The sequence below is a fragment of the Lepidochelys kempii genome, chromosome 19, assembly GCF_965140285.1.
Source record: "Lepidochelys kempii isolate rLepKem1 chromosome 19, rLepKem1.hap1, whole genome shotgun sequence".
NCBI classification, from domain to species: domain Eukaryota; kingdom Metazoa; phylum Chordata; order Testudines; family Cheloniidae; genus Lepidochelys; species Lepidochelys kempii.
This window is the reverse complement of record NC_136398.1, coordinates 11,304,641-11,327,382: the sequence shown is the minus strand read 5'-3', so window position 1 is coordinate 11,327,382 and position 22,742 is coordinate 11,304,641. Positions and strand designations below refer to the sequence as shown.

Here is a 22,742-nt window from a genome sequence, read left to right as displayed (position 1 = left end):
ACACCATGGCTGGAGCTGTGAGTAGAGCCGTACACAAGCACTCCAAAGCAGAAGTGTCAATAAGCAGATCTTGTATCAATCTTTAGGGGAGCAAGGGAAGGGAGTTCTGAATCTTAGCTTTTGCTTTCTGTTGTGACTATATTGACAATGGTACCTCTGTGTTTTATCTGTAGCTGCTGCCATGGCACTTTTGAGGAGTTCTCCCTCCACACTCGTGGAATTGCCTGAACCAGATAAGGAGGAGAAAGAAGAGGACACAGGAGGAAATGTTCAGCGAGATCATGCAAGCCAGTGCTGCATCAGACCATGAACAGAGGGCCTAGAGGGTGATATTGCAGACTGCATGAAGAAGGACACAGCAGACAGAAGAAAGGTGCAGGACATAATGGGGTTTCTCCAGCAGCAAACACAGATGCTGCAGACTCTTATGGACCTACTGGTTCAACAGTCACAGGCTCACCTCCCTTTGCAAGCCATGGAGAACTCCATTACAGCACCTCCCCACACCCCTGCCTTAACATTCCATGAGGCATAGGACCACGTCCCTACCCCAACCACTCCACACTGAGGGACATTAAGGACAATCACAGCTTCACATACCCTGACCTGTGAAAGCCACGGTTGCTGCATGTGTATCTGAAACGGACATGAATGTTCTTTTCCCTTGTTAAATTCTGTTCCATTAATTTCCCACAGTGAATTTTCCAACTCCAAAATGATTTCCCACTGACTGGTAGCAATCCGGCATTGCACGTTTCCATAGCGTGATCACCCCTCGCTTCTCTACCACCAGCACAGCTCGCATTCCAGCATTCCTGCGCTGGAGAGATGGAGCAAGCTCAACACAGAGACCCAGGAACGTGGGCTTGTGCATCTGAAAGTTCTGCAGCCACTGCTCAGTATCCCAAGCCTGCATTATGATGCAATCCCACTAGTCAATGCTAATCCCACTAGTCAATGCTAATGTCTCAGGCCCAGATACGACACTCCACCATTTGCAGCTGCTCCACGAACGCCACAAAACAATCTTTAATTTGTTCTCGCTATGTCCCACAGCAATCTGCCCTCCACAAAATCTACCTTTGTACATCTTGTGCTTGCAACACTTATGACAATAGCAGAGACCTGTGCAGGCTCCATGCTTCTGTAAGAGATGGAGGACAGCTAGGAGGGCTGAACGGGTTAGTGGGATTTTAAAAAACAAAAATTATGGGATATAGATGACATTATGGGATGGAGACCGTGGCATGCTGGCAAGCTGACCCCTTGCTCCCAGTCGGCCCGAGAGACTCATTTCTGCCCCACCATGTATTGCCAAAACTCCCCAAAAGATAGTGTGCTAGACAGTGGTGGGTTGCACACCGGGATAACTACACTGTGCATCGACAAGCACTCCTGGCGAGTATACGCACCATCAACAAAAGGAGCCAAGGACGCACGCATATGAGCGACAGGCTAACTGCGACTGCTTCATACTGATGTGTCTTCCATCAGCAAAAGTTTGTAATTTAGACATGGCCTAAGTTATAATTACTCCTGGTGACTGAGTGGGAGTTGCAGGGCTGAATCTAGTCCAATAAAGTCTCTGTGACAGAACAGCAAAAGTAGCTATGGTGCAGCAACATTCAACCGTCAAGCCCTTTTATAAACAAAACTGAGTAATGAAACTTCCAGCAAAAGTCAACTATACAACACTGGGGGCGGGGGGGGAGAGAAGAAGAGAGATTTGTGCAATTCCCTAGTGTAGCTGCAGTTATAAGGATATAAAGGTACCTCTATTGGGACAACTTTTTCTATATCGTTTCTAAGCCAATCTAGTTAAAACAGTACAAAAATTGTGCATACAGCAGCTTTTATAAATCATAATCGAGGAGGATGACAATACTGCTCACAGTAATGCTTCCCAGAGCGGAAGTGTTGATATCTGCTCCCAGACATATGAGTATATTGATTACACAGCAAAGAGCTGCAAACTGCGGCTAGGTGTGGACTGTAGAGAGGTACTAGGGACATCCTCCACAGAAAGCCTTCTATTCGGCGCTATATACAGGAAACCACCTTGACTGGAGAACTTGGTTGTTATGTACCTCTACTTTGAGACAGGTCACAGAGTTGCTTTTACAGCCTGAAACCCATCATGATCACAAGCACCAGCTACTCTATGTGGACACAGACGTTCACACTAGTTTCTGACTGTAATGTGAAACAGAACAGTGACTCCGACATTTCTGCTCCATAGCAGAGTTAAAGAAGGGAGGATTGCATTACTCACTCCACACAAGCTTGAGTAGTCCATTCAAAACAAATGAACGATACTGGGTGTTTTCCTTCAGAGCCTGTCAGCAACACAGTGACAGCATACCTTACAGGGAGATTAGGTAAAAAACAGGACTCTTACCCCAAGGTAAATGTACTAATTTTTAAAAAGATAAGGCAACCGTACTGGATTTTGAATCATAGACTATCAGGGTTTGAAGGGACCTCAGGAGGTCATCTAGTCCAACCCCCTGCTCAAAGCAGGACCAATCCCCAATTTTTGCCCCAGATCCCTAAATGGCCCCCTCAAGGATTGAACTCACAACCCTGGGTTTAGCAGGCAATGCTCAAACCACTGAGCTATCCCTTATAAACATCCTTTTAGGGGAAAGAGAGGGGGAAGTGATAACACACTGAACATATTTTAACAAAGTTTCTCTGTGTTTAATTCTCTCTCACACACACGTGCACGCTCCCCCAATCATTGTTCATTTCAATTGAAGGACAATGTTTTCACTGCATGCTAGACAGTCTGCAGGATTTTGTATATAGCTAGGAGAATCCAAAGAAATGAATTAACTAGAAAATTCACAGAGTGCTGAGTATCTGTAAAAGTTCCTCAAAGGTGCTATGAAAGCCATTTGACTTGATTTCCCATTACACTTTGCACAAACATTTAGAAACGGTATTCGCTACGACTGACCAACCAATGTAAAGTGAGTAAGTGGTTGGAAAGGTGGGTAGTAAATCTAAAAGGTCACAACAGTTAATGCAGCATGTGATCTCCTCCTCTTCACACAGATCATAAGAAAGCTTATTCACAAGTCAACTGGCATCCCGTTTAGATTTTGGATACTTTGATCATACTTTTCTGTGCTGGAGGCACACTAGGTTAGTGCGGTAAGCCAGTTACTAGTCACCCGCTTTCCTTGTGAACTTCCTATTAAGTTTCCAGTTGGGAAACTCCTATTTCCTCAAGCAGTTTGCTGGCCTTGTATCCAGTGATTACTCAATAACTCCAGCTTCTTCCTGATCTCAAAGTGAAAGGGAGGAGGAGTTGTGATCCAACAAGTTGAGGATAGCCACAGTGCTGCTGCTCCCTACTTAACACATACTGGATACCAGTGCTAGGTAGGCCATGCATCTGAGAATTATACTGATCAGGTGGCTAGAGCACCCAGGATGCTTGCAAACCTCTGTCACAATCCCAGCTAAAATGCTTACAAGACACTTCTGTGCATAGATGCCTGGGTGTCAAGTTGGTGGTTCTATGGCCATAAGCCTGATTCTACTTAATGAGGCTAAAGCTCAGAAATGCAATTCAAAATAAGAGCAGATTTTATGTGGAGTGATTTTCACGTCTTCTTCCATTCTTCTCCATCCATCATAGTTAAAATGTACGCTAAATATTTTTGATGGACAGTAGAGCACTCCTTTGCATTCTGGAACTTATAAACAAAATTTGAGATCCAGGCACATCTTGGCTAAGTCACGATAATTTCAGGTATTCATGACTATACTGTCTCTAGGCTATGGACTCTCGTAGGCAGATTCCAACTGCTCCTCAGAGTATTCTGAAATAGTATTAAAGTAAATACTGGTCAAAAGCTGACAAAAGTACAGCAGCAGGATAAATTCCAACAAAGCACCAAACAAGCAGTGAATTGATAGCATGTTCTACTGATATGCAAGCAATCAGGTATAGGGGGCCCACCTGTCACATTCAAGTTGCATTACTGGAGGGCACAACAAACTGGAATATGGAAACATGTTACCTTTAAGTTTTCCATTACACACAACTTTAAACCCCCCCCCCCGTTTTACTCATTTAAAACCACCATCTCCTCTCTCAAAGAGCAAGAGCGGTCAGAAGCAGGATATGCAGAGTGAAACGTTGGGCAAGGGATAGCTCAGTGGTTTGAGCATGGGCCTACTAAACCCAGGGCTGTGAGTTCAATCCTTGAGGGGGCCATTTAGGGGGCAAAAATCAAGGGCAAAAATTGGGGATTGGTCCTGCTTTGAGCAGGGAGGGCTGGACCAGATGACCTCCTGAGGTCCCTTCCAACCCTGAGATTCTATGATTCTATGAAACCAGGAGGTCATCTAGTTCCTCCTAATGCAAACCACTGGATGAAGGGGAATAGTATGAGAAACAGTTGTAGCATGCATCTAAAATACATTCTCTTTCCTTTTAAGACCAAAATATATTCATATACCAACACTCAGCTGGCAAAATACAGGAATAATTGCTGCAAAATACTGTGAACATGGTAACCAGATAGGGTTGGATCACCAATTTATGGTAGGCACTTTACTGAGCACAAAGTATGTGAGTCCTGTCCTGAGAGCTTAAGAGTCAAATGCCGAAAAAATAGCAAAACTAAAAAAGGACTCCTTTAGCAAAGCTGCATGACCTTCCTTGCAACCTTTTGGATAGTAAAGGGACTAGTGTGGCCAGGCACTAGATATGCAGAAGTTATAAAAGCTAATTATTACTAGTAATGTTTATGGCTACAATCCTTTGTAAACTTCTAAACATAGTAAAGATGTAGCTTTAACCCTAGAAGTTAGTCAGCATAAATACAGCTTGTGGCCCAACAGCTAACAAGCCTGCTCTTGCACATCATTCTGAAGTACTTAAGACACCATCCAAACTAACTTTAGTCTGGCGCATCAAGGTGGCAAACTACCAGCTTGAGTTGAATGCATCCCCACACTGCCTATGGTAACAGAGAGAAGAGTGGTGGGAAGAGCTTTCTACACACTCTAAAATTTTATTTCCTTTTTAAAGTTCCCACAAAGTCTCAGCAACTAAGTTCCCCTTTTGTTGCCGCGCCCTAGAAAGGGTCACTCCATGAAACATTACAGCATTTACTCTAACATTAAGTGCCTTTGTTATATGTATACCTCAGAGAAGGAAGCTCCACTATCCCTCATTTCTAAAGTTGCCCAGAATTTGATATACTGAAATTACACTCTTTGCAAGTTAATAAAATATGGAGAAATAGAACCAGACAATGCAAGGGAATCTTACCATCCTTCACATACGTGGCTCTGACTAGGGAAATGGATAAAAGTGCTTTAGTTTAACCTTTTGGGGTACAACCAACTTCCACAGGGCATCTGTTCAATTTTAATTGACTAGACTAGGAACCCCTTGTTAAAATGCAAGACAAGTTAGGCACAAACAGTGTCTGCTTCTGATCATTTGGGGCACACACATTTGGAAGAGAAACCAACATTCCCCACCACTGTTTCACTCTTAAAAGGAACTGCAAATAGACTTGGCTAAACTCCATCACTTGTAAGAGTCAGAAATTCAGGGAGGAAGATACTTTTTCACCTAGGTAACTCAAAATGCCTCTAAACATTGAAATTTTGCAACTACTGCATAGTATTTTAGATCCACACACAAACACAATGTTTAAAAGCTTCCTTCTGTAAGTGATTTCTGTTTTACTAGGAATCTCCATCAGCATGAAGCTAGCACATAATTACAGGTTTGATCTCCCTGTCTATTGCACAAATATGCCTTCAGAAACAATTCATGAATAAATATTTGACTAATAGAGACACGGCTCCAAAAGGAACCATTCCAGTTTATCAACTTTGTGTGGTTCAAGTTAATACAGGTCCCACTCTATATTTACCTGAGGAACTAGATAACACTTGAGGAGATGATCTAGCCACTCAAATTAATACAGTTTATAAAACTATTAAGGACTAACTTGGATGGTGAGTGTCCAGAGCACCACACATGCAAACGTCAGAGTGATTAGTAAGAGCATGACAGACCCTCACTGAGAACACTGCTGCACAGCCACCAAGTCACTCCTGCCTAGTAGCAGTGAGGGATAAGCATGCCGCCAAATGCCTCACTAACTTGATTAAAGTGCTGCTTAATCTCACATCTTCTGATATCCCCACTTTCTATATCCCCTTGGGTTGGAATTTCCAAACAGACCTAAAAGAGTGAAAAGCATATGTAAGTTGGGTGCCTCTGTCCACAATAGACTTCTCTTACAATTTCCTACGGCTGGCAGGAACAGTGGGAGCCTTAGGCCAGGTCTACACTACTGTCCTATATCAGTATAACTACATCGCTGAAAAATCCACCCCCCTGAGCAACGCAGCTATCCCAGCCTAACCCCGCATGTAGACAGTGCTATGTCAATGGGTTTCAGAGTGGGCTGAATTCTGATAAATGACAACAACTGTCAAGGATAACGAATACTACTATTGCAATAATTTCCTGGCTTGGGTTCAGAACTTCCCCATGCATTTTAAATTGACAGAGGCAGTGTTCAGTGGCCCGCACACAGCAGTGGAAGTCAGGAGCTGTTGAGTCCAACACCATCCGACACCAAATCTTCTATATCCTTTGACAAGCCACTTAGCCTAAGGTTACCCCCTGGAGAAAATGGAGCTACTGCATACCTATCTCACAGAGTGAGGAGGATCAATGTTTGTCAAGCACCTTTGAGATGGAAGAATGCAATAAATGCCAAATATGATGCAGGCCTGGCTTCCATATCCAGAACTGCTTATGCACTGTGTTTGACTCATATAGCTTCTGAGACAATGCAATGGCAATTGTTTACACTGTCAAGGCCATTCTACATAATTCAAGGAAACAGTCAAGAGATGAGATAACACTGACTGAGATCAAAGGAGATCTGACTGATTATATCATTGCGAAATTAACAGCTGGCTACAAAGTTGCCCATCCTCCAGATGTCACTATATAGGTTTTCCCAGTAAGGTCCAGTATCCTCCCCTTCATTCCACATAAGCCTTTCCTTGCCCCCTCACAGTGGAATCTAGTACCAACCACCACAATATTGGGTGCCAATGGCATCAGACCAAAATATTAGCCAAAAAGCATTCATGAGAATAGTGCAATCCTTTCAGTCACTGTCATAAATATAAAGGGAAGGGTAAACCCCTTTGAAATCCCTCCTGGCCAGGGGAAAGCTCCTCTCACCTGTAAAGGGTTAAGAAGCTAAAGGTAACCTCGCTGGCACCTGACCAAAATGACCAATGAGGAGACAAGATACTTTCAAAAGCTGGGAGGAGGGAGAGAAACAAAGGGTGTGTGTGTCTGTCTATATGCTGGTTTCTGCCGGGGATAGACCAGGAATGGAGTCTTAGAACTTTTAGTAAGTAATCTAGCTAGGTACGTGTTAGATTATGATTTCTTTAAATGGCTGAGAAAAGAATTGTGCTGAATAGAATAACTATTTCTGTCTGTGTATCTTTTTTGTAACTTAAGGTTTTGCCTAGAGGGATTCTCTATGTTTTGAATCTAATTACCCTGTAGGATATCTACCATCCTGATTTTACAGAGGTGATTTCTTTATTTCTATTTACTTCTATTTTTATTAAAAGTCTTCTTGTAAGAAAACTGAATGCTTTTTCATTGTTCTCAGATCCAAGGGTTTGGGTCTGTGGTCACCTATGCAAATTGGTGAGGCTTTTTATCCAACATTTCCCAGGAAAGGGGGGTGCAAGTGTTGGGAGGATTGTTCATTGTTCTTAAGATCCAAGGGTCTGGGTCCGTAGTCACCTAGGCAAATTGGTGAGGCTTTTTACCAAACCTTGTCCAGGAAGTGGGGTGCAAGGTTTTGGGAAGTATTTTGGGGGGAAAGACGTTTCCAAACTGCTCTTCCCCAGTAACCAGTATTTGTTTGGTGGTGGTAGCGGCCAATCCAAGGACAAAGGGTGGAATATTTTGTACCTTGGGGAAGTTTTGACCTAAGCTGGTAAAGATAAGCTTAGGAGGTTTTTCATGCAGGTCCCCACATCTGTACCCTAGAGTTCAGAGTGGGGAGGAACCTTGACAGTCACAATCAAGAGTCACTCCTGAAGAGAGTGCACTTAGCAGACCTTGCATATGAAACTGAGGACAATTTCAGGGCTGCTCACAGATCCTGCCAGCCAATGGAAGAAAAGCTTTGAAGCACAGAAACTGCAATGCTAGTCCTGCTGCTCTGAACATATTCTAAGACACTGGACTGGCCAGAGCACTAGTGTTTGAATACCCTTGCCTCTGCCCAAGGCACCCTTTGTAGATTTCACACTTTGCCGTTACATGTCTGTGTGATGCAGCAACTCACACAGAGATCATTTGCATGTAGAGATTAATCTCCTGGCGAGCTTTGCATGGCACTTTCATATGAAATACATTCTACTGTACTGCAGATAGGTTACCCATGTTCAGATAGGTCCACAATGGACTTGCTTGGCGACAGGGGACAGGAAGAGGTCAAGATGTTCCATGCTAATATATATTGTACAAAGCAACACTATGCTCCTAGCTCTGCCACCCCCCAAGGAATTTCTGTATTGGAGATCCACGATACACTGATAGAGGAATACAACCTTGGCACAGTCAAAGTAACAGGCTTACTCTTAAGGTAATTTGTTTGCTATGGCAATGTAGCTGTACTTTAAACAAAAAATCATTTTCATTGAAATGTTTATAAAATCTCTATTGTAAAATCAAAACTTGGCACTAAAAGCAAGCAGCCCTTTATAGGGACTTTCCTGCATTTGGGGATATTTTTGGCTGCTATACGAAACATCTGCTCACTTACTGGGTACTCATGTAAAGTGCCTGTGATCCTGGCAGACCAGGTGCCAGCTCATGCCAGAGCCCCAGGCCAATTCATCTGTGTATTAGTATAGATCAAAGTCATTGTTAAGTGTATAAGAGTGTATTTGGTGTTTACCCTTCATGAAAACTAGCAGGATGTTATTTGCATTGTTTTCACTTACCTGTATTATAATAATGTAGTATACTGCATTATAATGTAGTAGCAAACATTTATATTTTGTATACCCCTGTAACTAAATAACCCATCAAACAATAAAGACGACTTGTGGAAAGCAAATAAAGAACTGTAACAGAAAAGAGCTAATTTCAAAGCAAATGGTCACTGCGTGTGATGATCAGAGATCAAAGACTCAAAATGCATTCTTCACTCCCTCTCAAAGGAAAAGCCCATGTGGGTTGTGACACTGTCAGCTTGTTTTCTGTGAGAAGAACCTAGAAAGATGGATTCAAGAAAAGATCCTGCATCTCTGAACTGTTTGGACTCTTACAGGGAAGTGTCCCAGATGCAAAGGGGAGATCCCCATCGAATCTGGGAACCCTGAAAAGACTTTTGGGAAACCGGTAGCTAACTACATCACTGCCATCATTTGGAATTACAAACGGTGACTCACCTGTACATATATTTTACCTACTTTAACCTCTCAATAACTCATTTCCTTTTCTTAGCTAATGAACCTTTAGTTAGTTTACTATAGAAGTGGCTACAGAATCTTTGATATAAGATCTAGAGTATTAATTGATCTGAGGCAAGTGACTGGTCTCTTGGAACTGGAAGCAACATAAATGTGATGTGATTTTGGTATAAATGACCTTTTATCACAAAGTCTAGTTTGTCTGGGTAGCAAGACAGTCTGGAGGGTCTAGGGGGGACAGTCTGTGACTCCATGGTAAGACTGGTATAGTGATCCAGGAGTTCACATTTGTCACTGGCTTGGTGAAATCTAATTCTAGAACACACCACCAGTTTGGGGTGTCTGCCCTGAAGGAGGTCCTCACAGTCATTAGCCACTGCAGACAGCGTGACAGTGCCATTCTACTGTAAAGTCACTAAAAAACAGCCATGCACAGGGGGGTTCCATTTTATTGCATCACAAGAGAACCAGCTCAGTTTAGAAGAGCAAAAATGACTTTGGAAGTGAGAAAAAACAATCTAGGGTCTGGTTCGTTCTGGATCCTGCTTCTTCATTGCCTGTAAGATATTTTGCTGACCAAGTTCCATCTACAGTTACATCTTTGTAACTAAGAACAGAACCAGAACTCAGTTGGGGTTGTCCTAATGGAGGGCATAACTTGGCCATGAATCTAGAACTCCATTAAATAATTGTAAGTTATGTGGAGTCAAGTGGAGTGTCCCAAGGGTCGGTCCCGGGGCCGGTTTTGTTCAATATCTTCATAAATGATCTGGAGGATGGTGTGGATTGCACCCTCAGCAAGTTTGCGGATGATACTAAACTGGGAGGAGTGGTAGATACGCTGGAGGGCAGGGATAGGATACAGAGGGACGTAGACAAATTGGAGGATTGGGCCAAAAGAAATCTGATGAGGTTCAATAAGGATAAGTGCAGGGTCCTGCACTTAGGACAGAAGAACCCAATGTACAGCTACAGACTAGGGACCGAATGGCTAGGCAGCAGTTCTGCGGAAAAGGACCTAGGGGTGACAGTGGACGAGAAGCTGGATATGAGCCAGCAGTGTGCCCTTGTTGCCAAGAAGGCCAATGGCATTTTGGGATGTATAAGTAGGGGCATAGCGAGCAGATCGAGGGACGTGATCGTCCCCCTCTATTCGACATTGGTGAGGCCTCATCTGGAGGCCTCATGTGTCCAGTTTTGGGCCCCACACTACAAGAAGGATGTGGATAAATTGGAGAGAGTCAAGCTAAGGTCAACAAAAATGATTACGGGTCTGGAACACATGAGTTATGAGGAGAGGCTGAGGGAACTGGGATTGTTTAGTCTGCAGAAGAGAAGAATGAGGGGGAATTTGATAGCTGCTTTCAACTACCTGAGAGGTAGTTCCAGGGAGGATGGTTCTAGACTATTCTCAGTGGTAGAAGAGGACAGGACAAGGAGTAATGGTCTCAAGTTGCAGTGGGGGAGGTTTAGGTTGGATATTAGGAAAAACTTTTTCACTAGGAGGGTGGTGAAACACTGGAATGCGTTGCCTAGGGAGGTGGTGGAATCTCCTTCCTTAGAAGTTTTTAAGGTCATGCTTGACAAAGCCCTGGCTGGGATGATTTAATTGGGGATGGGTCCTGCTTTTGAGCAGGGGGTTGGACTAGATGACCTCCTGAGGTCCCTTCCTACCCTGATATTCTATGATTCTATGTATTTATGTAACTAGTGCCAAAAGAAATAAGTGAAAACACACAGGGAGGATGCTGAATAAGAAGGGGGCATTTTTAGTCGTTCATTAGAGTAGAACTGCAATTTGAGTTTGTGGAATATTGTAAAGCTGTGTTAAAATTTCGAGCTCTCACTTTAAGGGTAAGGAATTTAATGGTGCTGCTTTCAGGTTAGGTGGCTCTGTAAGGAAGCCTATGGTCTGAGTCTTCAGTCTTCCAGTCTGCAAGAGCCAGCATAGAGCAAGGTGGGGTGAATTATGCCTCTGTGCCTTAGGGAGTCTGTTTTCGGTTCTGGTATGTTAGGGCTCTGGATTTTAAGAAATAAAGTCATGTTACATTACAGTCTTCCAGAAAGAGTATTTATCTAATTTTGGTTTGCATGTTGTGAACATAACATAGCTCCTTGGGTCTTCCATGTTCCTGACAGCAGCATGTCCATTCCCAACAGATACATTTTCTCAACTCAAAAATCAGTGAAGAACTATGCTATACAACCCATTGGGAGAATAAGCCTCTGTGAGGATTAGTCAAACTTGATTCCAGGCTAGGGGTGGGGATGTTAGAGATAAGAAAATACAAATGGAGAGACAGCGCACACACCAGACTCAGTGGAACAATCCTATTACAGAGGGCACAAGCAGTTTGCTCAATATTTCAGAGAGATAATGAGATTAACTTCATGTTCAGCATCATTTGATCCTGCTAATTGCAGAATTTCACTCCCAAAGTCCTCAGGTCATTGATTCAGTGGGGGATTCCCCCCACCCAACATGAAGCTTGTGTAATTCATTAGTATCAGCATTTTCAACTTAATTAAATTCAGAGAGATATTTTTCCTTTCCTCCCCAAATCAAAATATTACCAGCTCCCTGCAATGCACTGGTACTTCAGCCCAGTACAGTGTCTGTGTACCTGCACCAAGGAACTGAGTATCTACTTGCTTAATTAGCACTAATGGGAGTCTAAATTCCCCCCATACTTTAGCATTCCCTCAGTAAGAAGGGAAGAACAATCACTTCCTATGCCGTGATTTTTCCACCCAGCACCTCGCGCAGCCATTTAGATAAGTGCAGAGAGTATATCATGCATTCTGCACTGGTGTAAGGGCCTGCACAGGTGCAGGGCAATGGAGGATTAGGTCCATATAATTTTAAAACATCCTAAATAGATCATTAAAAGTGGTGGAAAGTAGAGCCCATTATGGGTTTGATTTTAGTGAGTTTCTTCATTTTGTATTTGGTACCATGGTATGCACAGAAGAGGGAGAGAGAAAACTGGCAAAAATTATGTCTTCAAATTGATTTTTACACAGTTTCCAGAGGAATGCAGTTATGGGGTTCACTGAATGTCAATAATTGTGGCTTCAGTGGGTCTTTATGGATTCACGCCAGAAGGGGGAAAAGGCTTGCCACAAGCAAAGTTAGCCGTTAACCTCCCATAGCTATACAGTTTCTGAAGGATTAAAAGGACAAACTTTGCAAATCTGAAGAAGCCCCCTGGAATTCAAATTTATTCTCAGAACCTGAAAATCAAGAAAAGCTTCCTGACATCCCTGAAGCAGACTCTCAAGGGGAGTTGAACCCACCCCATACTTGGAATTTAAAAGCTAAATTGGACAACCCACAAATGTTCTGTAAGGAACAATCCCACATTTGCAGCCACATTAGTAGCTGATCTAATTGGGCCTTATCCATCTGTAACTTCCAGGATTCCACCAGCCTTGTTTTGTGTATTAATTAATGCATCTGGAAAGAAAAACAGTGAATGCCAGGAAGCATGCTGCCCTAGCACAAAGAAAATGGAACAGCGCACACAGGACTCATTTCCATGCTTCTAATGCCCACAAAGTAAGGTTTATCTTCTTGCACTTTCAAATTCTTAGAAACGCACGGTGGAATGAGCCCTTGTTATTGACATGTCTGAAGAGCAGACACTGCACTGGCTGAGGTTTCCATTGGACTGCCCTGTCAACATAATCCACCTCGGTGAGAGGGTACCTAACTATGCAGATGGGAGGAACTTTCCTGTCGGTGAAGTAGCGTCTTCCCTAAAGTGCGACAGCAGCGCAGCTGCACCGATGCAGCATTGGACAGCAGACAAGCTCTCAGTTCTGATCCCACTGTCTTGTTCAACAAGCAGCCAAAAAAAAGGACAGCACGGACTGTATTTACTCTTCCTTTAAGCCACTCCTAAGGCAGCCGGCATGGAGGAAGTCTCTTTCACTTTTATATGAACACCTTGAAATAAACACGCAAGGTAATGTTTATTGCTGCTATTAAAACATTTATCAAACTGGAGGATCTGTCAGAGAAAATAATAAACACATCCCAACTTCCACCATAGAAGGTAACCTGCCCCTTTGTGAAGCAGTTTACCAGAAACTCATCTAATGGGGATCACTCCCTAACCTTCCAAACCCATTCTCCTTGCCAGTTGATGACTCACTGGAAGGCGAGCCTTGTAAATTAATCCCTTATTGCAGCCACGCCATAGGAGGAGAGGGAAAAACAAACAAACAAAGCAAACAGTGCATTGGGCTGTTTCCTAGTCAGAGGGGGTAACCACAGTGGAAATATAAAGGACTGAGCCTTGTTTTTTTCTGTAAGATTCCTATTCAGAATGCGCAGAAATTATTAAATTCCACATTTCAAAGTGCAGGGGGAGAAGGCTTTTGTTGTGGAGCACAACATGGATTATGCCTCTCGTACTCTTTCGTCCCTATCCTCAAGCAATTATAACCCGCTTTCAAGCCAGACTCAAGATTTAAAACTGGCTTACAGCCGGTAAAATTCAGCATCCATTGCCACCATCATTTGGCTACAACTTGACTGCAGGTTTTGTTGTTTTGGATTTATTTTTTAAAATCATGTTCCAGTTTTAGCTAAACTACTTGTTCATGGAAGATGCAAACAGGCAGATCTACAAGTGAAGGCCCTGATCTTGTAGTCTGATCCATACAGGGAAACCTTTGCACCAATTCTTCATCCCAGTGAAATCAGTGGATGCTATGTAGGGTCAGGGTCTGCCTGCATGGATCAAATTCCAGGACTGGGGCCAAAGTTACCAGCTTTTCTATACTAAATCCCTGGTTTTGCAGGAATTGCTATAGTCTTTTGGTAAACAGATTCTGAATGGAGACTGTCCGTGACTTTACTTCTCATGAAAAGGAACAAAATCAGAAAAACAGATTTAGGAAGCAGATATTAGGCAAACCTTCACCTCATTCAGCAGCACCTCATTTTACAAAGCAAAGAGTCTGACTCACTGACAAGCCACTAAGGGTAAAAGTAAAACCTTTCATTACAACTGGAAAGCTCAGAAGAAAAGAATCAGACAAGAAACCATTGTTTGCCCCCCAATTAAATGTACCCATTCCATTTCTACAGCCTACAAACTGCAAACTAAGTAATGTCTGCCCTCTAGTGGTCCAACTGCACAGCTACCAGGCTATAAAATGCACTCAAGTACACAACAGAACATTTCTGTACACAGAGCAAGTTAGCCTTGAGCATATCTGCAGAGACAACCACTGAATGGATGTTGCATTTGCTCTAACTGCACAGATATCATTACACACACATCAGAGCCAAGTCATGTACGAACACTACATTACAAGAATGAAAGGAAAGCAAACAGGCAGCACAAGATGCTCAAATAAACTAGATCATATTGTGTCACACTTAATAGTACTGCGCTGTAAGTATTAAGGGGATGGCTAGGTGACCAGTAACAAGGATTCTTAAACTCTTTCATAGTGTAGATTACATCTTGAGTCCAGTTAGCCACTTCCTCTCCCATTCACGACCACCACGTGGCAGTATCGCTTAGGTAGAAAAGAGTATTTGTGAATGAGGTAAGTGTTTAACTCAGCGGTTCCCAGACTATGGGCTGTGACCCCAAGTGTGACCACGGCATCAACAGATGGGGTCGTGAACGTGACTGAAGATACAAACCAACTACAAACATGTCAGGACCTGCTCTATAATATGGCATCCTCTGTACGTGCAACCTGGCACACAAGGTCATGACACATGGAGCGTGCTGTTTTGTCGGGCACATATTCCTGTTCGGGCTCGCACAGCACCACCTGCAGCTCAGACTCCAGCAGCGAGTCTAGTGATAGAATAAGGGGGCTGAGGGGATCAGTAAGTCTGAAAATGAAGTCACACAGGCAAAGTTTGGGAACAGCTATTTCAGAAAGGACTGATCAGTCTCCTTTTGCTCTTCAGTTCATTTCTGCCTCCGCCTTGTACTTCACCCTTCCCCGGAGATGATGGGGGAGGTCTTGGGATTAAGGCACTGGCCTAGGACTCAGGACATCTGAATTCTGTTCTTAGCTCTGCCAGACTCCCCTGGGCAAGTCACTTAAGCTCCGTGCCTCAGTTTCTCCTCTACAAGGTGAGGATAGCGGTAATGATTTACCTCCCAGGGTACTGCAAGAATCCATTCAGTAATGCTTCAGATGTTTTGCTATTATTGTGAGGAGAGCCATGGAAAAGCAGATATGTCAAATAATGCCTGTTGCTGGTCCCTTTTTCCTTTCCTCCCAACTTGTCCTCTTTCCTCCACATGCAGCCCAGCTGCTGGGTTCCCTTCTCCCCTGGGATACGCTGTCCAGGTTTCTATTTGTCCTCCCACTACCCCCTTGCACTTGATATCTGGTGTCCTGCTCCTCTGGGACATTGTTTACTATTCATCTAGCATTATGAATGTGCATTAATGCTTTACAGTACAGCTAGAGACCTAGCAGTCTAAAGGTAACAATCCAGAACAAACAAGAGGCAGTAACAAAGAGAAGGGTAGGAAGAAGGATGCGGCTGTGCTGATCACAGAGTAGCTCCAGTTTTCTTCCAGACACAGTAGCATCTCCTCAGAGAGGCAGCTATGCTGTCTGAAGCATCAAAGCCAGCCCCATGGAACTGGCTCACTTTGCATGGACCAACCACCAGCAAGTGCTCCCAAGAAAGTTTCACAATCCCAAACTTACCGAACAGTGCTCTTCATTGTGACACAGGGCTTGTCTCCACTGCAGAGCTAAAACTCAGGCTCTTACTTGGCTGTTGCCCCTATCCCAGCTCTCATTCACACTTAAAACCCTCTCACCCAAACACGGTGGTACTTTCAATCCAGACCAGCTGGGGGTATAGATTACAGCCAACGTGCTGCTTACAGCCCACTTTACAGTGAGGATATAAGCTATACCACTTGAGTGCTGATAGTCCTCCAATGCCTTCCCACAATCTCCCACATACCTAAAAGGACATAAGTTCTCCCACAATTCACTGGGAAAGAATCAAAGGGATTACCTTACCTGCATCACTAAGAACCATGAGATATGACCCAAGAAGTTCTAGCAACACACTGGAGAGTGCAGCACCAGTGAGGACACAGTGACTTGAGTCTTGTTTTCCCGTGTCCACTTACAACCGAGCGAGGCTAACCATGGTGCTGATCGCCTAGGGTCCTCTCTACAGTGCGGACATACCCACACAAGACACAGGACAACTTCCAGGATAAATGTGAAATTCTGCTAAGATAGTGCATTCAGGTTCAGGGAGAGGGGAGAAATGAACAAACCCAATCAACTAAAGAGCAGCACTGACAGCCTCTAAGGGGAGCCCTGTGTAGTCCTCAACTAAAACAGACAAATCACAGCGCTTCAAGTTGAGATGAGAAGAATGTAAAAACCTCAGTAATCATTAACCTACCCTATACCTCAGCTCCCTTTCTGCAATTTTCACTATCTCACAGGAGTGTTGCAAGGATGAAATCTATTCATGACAAAGGCACTCTGATACTATGGAGGACGGTCAGATAAATACCTAGATAGGAGTTGACAAAGGATCCAGGACCCTCTTTTGTAACAGACTTTGAAGCCCAATGTCTGAAGCTTCAGTCTTGAGACAGGCCAAAAGGTCATTTAATAAAGCTGAATTTAATCACTCAAATGAGTATATAATTGCTTTTTAGAGAGATTAATAAGAAACCCTTCATTATAGTCCAGCAACAAAAGTGTGTCACTTCCCATTTTCAAGGTACTTTACAGAAGACATGCTTTCTGAAGCAAGGAAGAAGCAGCCTGAACTAGACAAAAGTCACAGAAGTACTCCCTAACCTGAGCCGCGATCAAAAAAAAAAATCTGTCAGGGTCATGAACATTGATTATTCTTCTTTAGGCGCACACAGACCAGTAAAGTATCAGAGGAGTAGCCGTGTTAGTCTGGATCTGTAAAGTGGCCAAGAGTCCTGTGGCACCTTATAGATTAACAGACATATTGGAGCATAAGCTTTTGTGGGTGAATACGTATAAGGTGCCACAGGACTCTCTGCCGCTTTTACAGACCAGTAAAGAGTTTTACAGCTCCAAGGAGAGTGCCAGGTGCCTTCTGCAGGTTTCTTGTTAAACTGAAAAGCATTTAGGAAGCTAAAACCAGCTTCAGAAGTCAGAACCAGGGTTCTTTTTCAACGTGCTCTCAAGAATCAGTGATAAGGAGATGACAACAGGGCGATAACCAAGAACACAGTTAGAAACCAAGCAGAGTTCCTCGCTGTCGATCAGCACTAACTCCGCAGCATGCTGGCGCCCATAATGTAGCTTTGTTCAACCAATGCTCTTCACAAAGCACCAAGGCCATAACTCTAAGGAGAGACAACATTCAGTTTACTTAAAGAGAAAACAACGAGGTCTACATGGAGTTTAGCCTCAGCCACTGTTGTGGGCCATTTAAGCACAGTATAGTGCAAAACAGGGGGAAAAAGCCTTCAGGAAATCAGGGAAGATTTTTTTTTTTTAAAACGTGATACAAGACAATTCCACTTATCCAAAGCTCCCACTTACCCTGCATCTAAACGGAGCTTACTCCCCCCAGACAACTCGCCTCAGCTAGTTAACTTCCCCCATCTAAACCCTCCAGACAGGGAGGCAGTGGAAGCCACCCAAGGAAAAAGGCAGACCTCAAAATAGAATCCAGATCTCCTGACGCCCACAATGACCAAAACTGAAGGTCAGCGCCAGTACGTGCACAGCTTAGGCACTCAATCATGAAACTAGCAGGTTTAAATTGCACTTTCCCCAACACAGAACCTTCTGTACAAACTGCTATTTGCAGACTTGGCTACGTGCTATAACAGCTTTATCAGTCACTGGCCATGGGGTACTGCAAAGTTACAAAGTCTCTAGAGACTCAGCACATAACTTTGTAATTCCCACTTACAGACCTGGAAAGGAAAGAAGCCAGAGTCCATACATCAACTTGGGATTCCTTCTATTGCCAGATCAACTGATCTGACATATTTGCAAATGTGGCAAGTAGTGATGCCTTTACTGTTTCTCATCTAGCTGCCCTGAGCACACAGCCAACACTCGAAAACAATGTCACTAAGAACTGGAATACCCACTGCAAATTTAAGAACACAAACAAAAAGCCACCAGCTTAATACATCCCACGGTACTTTGTTAATTGGACAAGTGTAGTCAACTTAATTATTTATGACAACTCTTTCAAGTGTTCTGTACTGTATTTTGTTAAAAGGTTGTGAGGTGTTATGAAATCACTTCCATTTCTTAGTAAGCTTTACTAATGATGAAATCCTGCCTTTTTGTGTGTGCTTGTAAATTAGCAAACTTCCACTGAAATTAAAATACGCTTAATCTCAGGCACTTAACTATCTCTTGAATCATATACACAGTTTACATTACTCAATTTACAAAGCACCATAACGCCACGATAGAATCGCAGGTGGTATGATGGGGAGGGGGGGGAGAAGAGAGGGAGGGAAGAGAACCCATCCTTTGCATTGTGGAATAGATTACAATGATATTCTTCTCATTGGCTGCTTGCCATTCTTAAGGAGATTGGTGGGGAAAGTGGGTAACAGCTGTAAGCCTTACCACTGAAGTATTCTAACATTCTGATGGCTTGTCAGTTAATTTGCTTTACAGCTCAAAACAGGAGACCATTCACAACAGTGGCAGGACTTCTCCAGAGCTTTAGTCTAAAACTCAGAAGTGCATCTTCAGCTCTTTTGCACAGAAGCCCGTAAAAGCTTTCAGACAGGTTTTCTCTAGAGATGTCTGTGCACCATTAAAGGTCTATTCTTACATCAATCTATAGGCAGCTGACTTCTAGTTAGACTTTTAATCATCAGAAGGGGATTCCCCACTTGGATGCTGTCTAATACAGTACTAACATTAAAGCAAGTTCAAGAAACCTCTGGTTTCCAAATCAGAGGCAGTCCATTCATAGGAGTCCCCCAGCAAACGGAGAGGGTGGAGATCAATACACAGTGCTTCCCTCTCCCCACCATTCCTTTCCATTTTAAAGTGTAATATATTCATGTGGAAATAAGTGTGGATGGTGAAAAGAGCCAGATAGCCCTGGAGATGGGGGTCCTCAATTTTTCTGGAGATCAGGTGACAAGCAGCAAAAGGACAAGTATATCCCTAGCACAATGTCCTGTTCAAAGTGCTTTAACCCTGAACCTGCAGTGACCATCACTAGAGCAAAATGGGGGAATACCGTCTACAAGCCCAATTAAATCCTTAGACCTTCTGCCCAAGAAGGTGCCAGTTAGTGCTACTTATCTCTGTGGTTCTTGTGGACTCCTCTCCCCACCAAATACTGGATTGACATGTCCACCTCATTTCATATAAGACCTCAGTCACCAGGTAGTAACCTGTAGTCACTACGGACCTGGGCTGGATTCACACTGGCAAACTATCAGTCAAGTGTTATATTCTATAAAGCACGCCCTCATATTATTTTATTTATTTTTTAACAGCTGCTACCACAAATGGCTTCATAAACGCATTTGAATTTTCCTTTGTTATGTGAAGGCATATACACAAAGGAACAGCAAGAAAAACATTGGCAGCTCCATTTAAAGTGGGGGCAGAAAACATTTCTATTTGCTATGTTAACCAGTTTTGTTTTGTTCATAACAGACTTTACCTGTCCAGAGTGTTCTGTTCTATCCTACCAACCACCTGCCTTACTTGGAGACATCAAGCCTGGCAGGTTATGTTTAAAACAAGAAACAGTGAGAAATCCCATGGGAAGCTAAAAGCCACACACCTACACCCCACCTCGCAACCGGTGACTATAGAGTATTGAAGTAAATGTTATTTTTAGCTATCTGCGGCAGAGGCCGCTGGAACACGACTGAAGCATCTGATAGAACAGGAGTCATATCATTCTGGCCACCATAGTGTCTTTGTTACAGCACCCACCCTGTCTTTCAGCTCAATAATCTCTGGGGGAAAAAAACAGTAATTAAGAACAGTCCTCCTGACAATCAAGTATTGAAAAACCTCATCATACTCCTTTAATCTTGGCTTCCCTGCACATAGGACAGTTATTAAACAGCAGGGACCAGAGTTTGTGTATTTAGAGTATAGCTTCTCTAAACACACCTTAAACAGAGGATTTAAAAATACCATCATCCATACATATGGAAGAATTGTATACCCCACTTACTTCCTGCTTTTCATGTGAGGCTCTCAAGGCACCTCAAGAATTATCCCCATTTGTGCAGGTGAAGACAGAGGAATTAAGTAACTTGCCCAACGCCACATAGGGAACCAGTGGCAGAACTAGGAACTAGATGTGGGTATCCTGACTACTAGCCTCCTCCTCTCACCAGATTATAGTGCCTCCCAGAGAGTTTAAACTCTGAAAAGCAACAGGCGATATTTACTGTACTAGCTTCCTAACTTGTGGCCATTTAGCCCAGCAGCTACAATGGAGTCTCAAACAAATTACCCATTAGCTTGCACAGAGGAGGAGAGGGAGAGACACTGAATACTGTGGCTGCTCCAAGCACATCTTAAAAGATGGGAGCAATTGGAAAGAGTGGCATGGCAGGAACTGAAGAGGGAGAGGAATCAACTGAAGAGGGAATCAATCCTGAATAATGAAATAGGACAGAACAGAAGTTTCCTCAGCAATATCTTCAGTGCCATCTCTGAGAAAGCAAGAAGACTTCTTGGAAGAAGCTTGTGGGTACAGAAGAGTCTGCACTACCCCAGCATGCATTTCTGCTTGACTAACAGCACAACATGACAGCTTCCTAGCATGCCTCACCGATCCTGAACACAAGATTATAGTCTGGACGGCTGGTAGCAATAAAATCCTTAATCGAGTTCTAGTAAAACTTCCAAGCACAGCAATTCCATCAGCATCCTCTGCTCTCAAGACAGGAGAGCTACAAAAAGGTCCTCCCAATAATTGCCAAATAAATTCCTAGTCTCAGAAGGAAGCAAAAATTCCGACATCAGAAAACCAAACGTTTTCACAGGCAGCTGAAAGGACATAATGACGCTGCCCACAAACACTTCCCCATGAAAAAAAGACAGCAAATAAACTCTGTGCGAGTGTTCAAAAATGGTTAGTTCAATTGCTATTGAAAGCGAACTAGCAGTTTGTTTCCGCATTATTTCATCTCAAGACCACAGCAGAGTTTCCAAATAGCCATGGGCTTAAGATGAGATTTCCACTGCCGAAAAGAGAAAATAAGATGCTTAAACTATTTGCTTCTTAAGATCACATCATGGAACTACTACAGATAAAATGCTAGATCTCAATACTAGAAAAGACTTCTACATTTAAAAAAAAACAAAAAACACACCACACAGGATCCCAGACCAACTAATTTAAGAGCATCCAAGAAACAATGTTATTTTTTGAGTGGGAGGGACTGGATGCTGATGTAGCGTGGGTTGGGAATGGAACAGCAGAAATATACTCTAAAAATAGAATATGGCCGCTAGCAAAACTTCACCCCCAACGTGCTGACAGGAAGGACCTGAGAAGGGAAAAACTAAATTAGCTGAGTATTCCAACAATATTTTCCTTGACAGATCCCTTGCGTAGGTGGGATCTCTTCAAGGCCTTGCAAAGAAGCAGTAGGACTTGGCCCACCGTTTCCTGTGCATATTTAGGCTGTTGTGTATCACTGATTAGCATCCATTCTCCTGCCTCACTCATGGAGTTAAACCTGAAAACTAGCAAGCTTCCCCCAACCCTGACACATGGAAAATGAATACATGTATATGCCCTGACTAGGATTTAACACCAAACTAGTCACCTTGGTGCCTCAGCACCTACCCAGAACCATGTTATTTCCATCCCTGCAGATTTTTCTTCCTCTTTGGTGGGTTTCACATCACCAGTTAGTAAGAGTACCAGGAGTCCTGTATATTCCTTTCCCTCTAGACCTGAGTGGAAGAGCTGAGCTCAATGCTATACTAAAACTCCACTAGAATTGTCTACAGGGGATGCTCGGAGTAGCCTTCACTGATGATCATGAATTAAAATCTGAAGGCAGCAGCAAATCTGTCATTTTTGATTAACCACGGCAGCCAGCCAAAAGGAGCTTCCATCCCTACCCATGCACGGGTAGTGAAGCCGGGTGACTGAAAGGAATTATGACTAATCGTACAGTCCCAGTGGCCACTTGGGTGCATTGCAATACTATTCAGAGCAGACTCTGAACATGTGCCAATACAGTCAAAACAAAAGCCAGCCA

At 43.3% G+C, this 22,742-nt stretch overlaps 1 protein-coding gene across 9 annotated transcripts in view; it reads right to left on the bottom strand.

The window, feature by feature from the left end:
- The window catches only part of PHACTR4 (phosphatase and actin regulator 4), a 99,518-nt gene that overhangs the window by 37,737 nt on the left and 39,039 nt on the right, over positions 1-22,742 (bottom strand). The window contains exon 1 of one of the 9 annotated variants that reach the window (XM_073317314.2): positions 16,528-16,807. The exons of the other annotated variants lie outside the window; for them this stretch is intronic. Coding sequence (XP_073173415.1) covers positions 16,528-16,546 — 19 coding nt within the window. The 5' untranslated portion in view covers positions 16,547-16,807. Of the gene's footprint in view, positions 1-16,527; positions 16,808-22,742 lie in introns of those variants that run through there. 9 annotated transcript variants of the gene reach the window in all.